The sequence below is a fragment of the Apteryx rowi genome, unplaced genomic scaffold (genome assembly GCF_003343035.1).
Source record: "Apteryx rowi isolate R43461 unplaced genomic scaffold, aptRow1 scaffold_20, whole genome shotgun sequence".
NCBI lineage: Eukaryota > Metazoa > Chordata > Aves > Apterygiformes > Apterygidae > Apteryx > Apteryx rowi.
The window spans coordinates 5,122,415-5,128,073 of NW_020448308.1; the positions used below are offsets into that span (position 1 = coordinate 5,122,415).

Genomic DNA, 5,659 nt, shown 5'->3' on the forward strand with positions numbered 1-5,659 from the left:
CTGCGTACGAGCTCGCAGGCCCCGGTGCGCCCATTGCATGCACCTGCCCGCGCCCAAGCCTGCGCCACGCCGCGCACGGCCAGTGCATGCTCCTGCTCTCACGCAGGTATGCTGCACGGCCCCCAGGGCCCTGCTGCACGCACCCTCACGAAACGCACATGCCCCAAGGCCGCGCGCTGCAGCCTTGCACACCTGCAGCTGGGCGCAACTGCCTGTGCACCCACATGCTGCCACCAGCCGTCGAGGACAGCACACCTCCACGTCCTTCTCTGCCCGCAGTGACTCACTGCCCTTTCCCATCTGCCCTGGGCAGAGTCCCCCATGCCCACCGTCCCGTGGCAGGGGAACAGGGCTGAGTCAGAAGGCTACAGCCTCTGCCCACACTCGCTTCCACTACTGCTGCCCCTGCAGAGCAGCTGTCCCCCGAAATCGCACACTTCCCCTCCCAATGCCTCAACTTCCCCATGGCAGAGTGATGTGGACAGAAGCCACGGGCCAGACCGTCCCTGTCATCTGAGAACCAGCCCTCCACAACATCCGTCCTCCGGTGGTCCCGCAGACATGGGTGCGTGCCCCGAGCTCGCCCGCAGCACATGCATTCACACGCAGCCGTGCAGCCCCGCCTGGCCCCCTGCACACTTGCAGCAGGCGCTGCCCCTGTCAGGGTCGGGATGAGGAGGAGGAGAACGAGAAAGGCATTTGCACGTCCAACCTGACGCAGGCTGCTCCCCGGCAAAGGATGCAGTGCGTGAAGGGCTGCCGGAAGCCCATTTCCCCTGGGAGTGCTGGGAGCAACGGCCAGATCCAGCTGCAGCCCCCGCAGGGCTGGTTTCGCTCCATCCCGATGGCCGTCCATGCCGACCAGCGGAGGGGACGCAGAGCACCCGGAGGGGACGCAGAGCACCCGGAGGGCTCCCTAGCCCAGCGGCCAGCCTGGCCTGCTGCCCCAGCAGCCCATCTGTGGATGGGCACAGTGCCCAGCCCGACTTTCTCCCACTCACTCGGCTCCAGCAGTTCGGAAACGGCTCTTCTTCAGCACAGACGCCAGCATCCTCCGAGCCGGCGGGCGCTGCCCCTCGCCACCCCGCAGCGCTCAGCACCCCCAGCCCCAGGGCATCTCCGTCAGCTGGGGCTGGGGCCGTGCGCTGCTGGGGGCCTCCAGCAGCTTGCTCTGCCCCAGCGGCTCTCACGGCTCCAGCCGCTGGGAGGGCGCGAGAGAAAGAGGAAGCAGGGAGGGACTAGAGCCGGGTGACATCAGCCTTGGGAACCGGCCGTGCCGCTGGCCCCGGCCCCTCGGCAGCCAGCAGCTGCCGCATCCCGCCCGGGGCGAAAGCAGGAAGCCGAGCTCTACACGGTGTTTCTGTGCAGACGGCAGGGCTGCGGCCTCACCCGCCGCAGGGCTCTCCCCGCCGGGGCTGGTGCGGCTGCAGCGCCCCCAGGGGAGCCTCGCCCGGCGCTGACGGATGCATCCCCGTGCCCGTCGCGTCCTGCCGTCCTTGCACGGCGCACAGCCTCACCGGCGTCCGCCTGTGCAGCCGTCCGCATCCTCAGCGCCTGCGGGGAGGGAAGGGCCTCCCGTGCACCCAGCTGCGGGGCGATGGGCCGGCCTTGCGCGGAGACGCGCAGCCTCGCACGAGCGCAGCTTGCCATGTCCCCAGCGGTCCTTGCAACCTGCCCCGCCTGCGCAGGGCAGCACGCGCGGCCGTGCACGGATCGCGCACGCACGCAGCCTCACGCACGCACGTGGCACCTCTCACCGTGCAGGCAGGTCGGCGCACCCGGTGCAGCAGCTCACCTTGTCCACCCCGGGATTCAGCACAGTCCCGCTCCCTGCGAGCCTGCCGGCTCCTGCCTTCCCGGGGGAGCTCCGGGGCTGGGAAAAGCGACCCCCCCCCAGCCCCACTCAGCAGGCTGGCGGCTAATGAAGAACAGATGGCCCCACTCACAGGCTCTCCAGCTGCTGCTGCTGCTGCTATTAATGGCTGCCAGAGCACCGGGAGCTGTGCAGCAGAGCCAGTGGCCACAGCACCGAGCGGCCCCCTTTCCCTCACTGCTCCCCCGCAGACGTGGGGACCCCCAGGAGCCCAGCAGCACCCCGAGCTCAGAAGGTCTCACCGGCCAGGCCCCAGCATGAGACTCGCTGTGTTGAAAGAGCCCTCGAGATGCTCTGGCATCCTGCAGGCACCGAGGCTGGGCACAGCTAGCGCCCTGCAGGATTGAGCTCCAGGCCCCTGAGCACCTTTGCCCCATCCCCAGATGGCAACGCCAGTGCCACCTCCCAGCAGGCTCCGGACACCCTCTCCCGGGGCAGACTGCAAGCAGGATGGAGCAGAGCAGTCTGGAGAGGCAGAGCCAGGGCCGAAAAGAGAAAGGAGCAAGGAGAGGGGAGGTGGCGAGGGACCAGGGCAGTGCACAGAGGCTCAGCAGGGCTCCCCGGGCTTCCCCTCAGGACCTCCACGTGGAAAGGGGCCCACAGCCCTGCACACACGTGCTCTGGCCTGGGCTTGTGCCCCTCGGCCTGTTAGAAGGATCTGCAGGATCACTCGCGCCCTTCTGGGAATTGGGAGCGCCAGTGTCCGTGCACGCCCGTCCAGCCCAGCTGCGCACGCGTGTGTCTGCTTACGCAAGACCACGTGGTCCTGAGTGCGTTTGTCCACGCCCACGTGGCTGCATTTTCACCTGTACCTGTGTGTGCACGTGGCTGAACGTGCATGCGCACCGCAGGAAGCGCACACCCACACGCAGGGGTGCACAGGCGGCCCGGGAAGCCTGTCTGCACAGTGGGTGCGTGTCATGCACGCTGCTCGGGCCGGGCCTGGCCAGGGGACAGCCACGGACAGCAGGGTGGCATAGGTGGCCGCCCTCGGGATGAGGTGCTGGCAGTCGCTGCGGCGGGTGCCCGGGCTCCTACCTGAAGCAGTCGGCGTGCCAGTCTGCGTTCAGGGCCTGGAGGTACTGCCCATCGTAGATCCCGTGGCCGCAGCTTGCACATACAGGCAGGTCGGTCCCTGGAAGAGCGGAGGGCGGCAGGGCCATCAACGCCTGCAGGCTGCCCCGATCCTCCCCGCCAGCGCAGAGGGGCTGGGGCAGCAGGGCTCAACCGTGTCCCACAACACCCAAGTCCCAGGGGTTAAACACCGGTTTCTAGTGTGATGCACCATCCGCCTCTGCCCCGTGAGTGCTGAGTCCTTGCCAGCACCCCAGGGCCTCTGCCAGCCCCTGCTCTATCGATCCCTGGGCTTTACATCACGGGGACAGGGTCACCGCGCTCATGTCCCCAGTGCCGGGGGGGCAAGTAGGAGTGGGGATGGGGCAGGGGCTCAGCACGGTGCAGCCCAACAGGGTGGGTGCAATGGGCACGAGGGCTGCAGCGACCGTGGGTGCCTGGGCCAGCGGTGCAGCGCGTGGGGTGTCTGGGGTGCCTGTGGCAACAGGGGGCGAGGGGGAGGCGGGATGGTTGTGGGGTGGATATGGGGCGCAGAGGTGTCTGGGCGCCCCTGGCTGCTGGCGTGAGGGGAAGCAGCGGGATGCAGGAGTGTGCGGGGGGATACAGGGGTGCAAGGGTTATGGGGTGGTACAGGGGTGCCTGTGGCCAGCAGTGGGGGGATGCCAGGAGGATATGGGGTGGGTGTTGGGGGTGCAAGGGACACAGATATCTGGGTGCATGTGGCTGGCTGTGTGAGGGGGTCCAGGGAATGGGGGGTGATGGTGCCAGGGGATGTCCGTGGGGTGTCCAGCAGCCTGTGTCCAGCAGCAGCAGAATAAGGACAGAGAGAGTGCAGGGAGGATTTGGGGAGAAGGGGGGTGCTGGGGCTTGCAGGACTATCCACGTCTGGCTGGCAGCATGGAGAGATACAGGGATGTGGGTGCCCAGGGCCCATGGTGCCCAGGGCCCATGGTGCAGGGGGCACAGGGGGATGTGGAGGTGCCCAGATAGCCATGGTGGCCCTGCAGGGATGTACTGGGACATGAGCGGCAGCCAAGTGCCCAGGGCTGGTGGTGCAAGGGGAACTGGGGACATGGAGGGGCACAGGGGGGGTGGGGAAGGGCACTACAGAGGGACGCAGGGGGTGCAGAGGTGTTCGGAGGTGAGAGAAGTGCAGGACACTTGGGAGAGCGATGCAGAAGGGATGTGGGGAAGGGGGGTGCTGGGGGTATGGGGATGCTGGTGGTGCAGGAGGTAAAGGGGGGGTACAAGGGGTGTCCCGTGGTGCAGGAGGTGCGTGTGGGGTGCAAGGGGATATGGGCTGTCTGGAGGTGCAGAGGTGCATGTCGGATACAGGGGCTAGGAGGTGCGCGTGGGGGTGCAGAGGGATGTGGGGGGTGCAGAGAGCCCAGAGGGCAGGCAGGTCGGGGTGTCTGGGGGGACGCAGGGGTGGAGGTTTGGCAGAAATGTGGGACATGCAGCAGCGACCTGGGGCAAGGAGGCCTCTGAAAGGGATACAGGGGTGATATGAGGGTGCAGGGGGATGCAGAGGTGCAGGACGGACGTTTGGGGTGCAAAGAGACACTGGGGATACAGGGGGTGCCTGTATCCAGCAGTGCAGCAGGGGTGCAGATGGGGAGGGATGTGGGGGCACACGTTGGGATGCAGGATGGATGCAGGGGGTGCAAGGGGGGGTATGAAGGGGTACGGGATGGAAGGGAGCGTGCAGGAAGGATGCAGGGCAGAAGACAGGATGTATGCAGGGATACAGAGGGGTGCAGGATGGATGCAGGGGGGACCGGGATGCATGCAGGACAGATGGGGCGCAGGAACGGTGCAGGGATACGGAGGGCTGCAGAACGGATGGGGTGCACGATGGTTGTGCAGGCACTAGGGGTGCAGGATAGATGCAGGAGGATGAAGGGTACACGCAGGGATACAGCCGGGTGCAGGATGGACGTAGGGGGACACAGGACACATGCAGAGATCCAGAGGGTGCTAGAGGGAAGCGGGGGGTGCGGGACTGATGAGGTGCAGGAACGGAGCAGGATGCGCGCAGGGATGCAGAGGATGCTGGGGAATGTGATGGTACAGGAAGGGACGCAGGGGAGCAGGGGGGGCACTAGAGGTGCAGGATGGGTGCGGGTGGGACTGGGGAGCCGGATGGCAGGCAGGTTCTGGGGGTGCACAGGCAGGGATGATGCAAGAGGGATAGGGACTGCAGGATGGAAAGGGGTGCAGGGGGCAGGCAGGGGCTGCAGCAGGGAGGCAGGAGATTGGGGGTGCAGCTAGGGGATATGGGGGTGCAGAGAGGGATGCAGCATGGCTGTGGAGGCAGTGGGGGAGCAGAGAGGGGCGAGGGGGATCCAGGTTGGATAAGGGTGCAGGAACAGATGCAGGGAGATGAGTTCAGAGAGGGCGCAGGGAACAGAGGTTGGATGGGGTGCAGAAGATGTGGGGGTGCAGGAGGATGCAGGTTAGGTGTGGGGTGCAGGAGGGATATGGGGGTGCAAGAGCATGTGGGGGTGCAGGGAGGGATATAAATTGGATGTGAGGTGCAGGGGGGATGTGGAGGTGCAAGTTAGAGGTGCAGGAGGACACAGGGGTGCAAGGAGGACGTAGTGGCACGAGTTAAATGACGGCGCAAGGAGGGAAGGGGGTGACTGGGGTACAGCGCGAATGTGGGGGTATAAGGAGGGAGTTGAGGGTATGTGGGAGCACATGTGGGATGTG

The 5,659-nt window shown here is 66.4% G+C and overlaps 1 protein-coding gene across 1 annotated transcript in view; it reads right to left on the bottom strand.

Annotated features, from left to right (window-relative positions):
- LIMK1 (LIM domain kinase 1) overlaps positions 1–1,187 on the bottom strand; it is a 10,987-nt gene extending 9,800 nt beyond the window's left edge. The window contains exon 1 of the mRNA XM_026063736.1: positions 1,002–1,187. Within this exon, the coding sequence (XP_025919521.1) occupies positions 1,002–1,051 (50 nt within the window). The 5' untranslated portion in view covers positions 1,052–1,187. The remainder of the gene's footprint in view (positions 1–1,001) is intronic.
- Between the last annotated feature and the right edge of the window lie 4,472 nt (positions 1,188–5,659).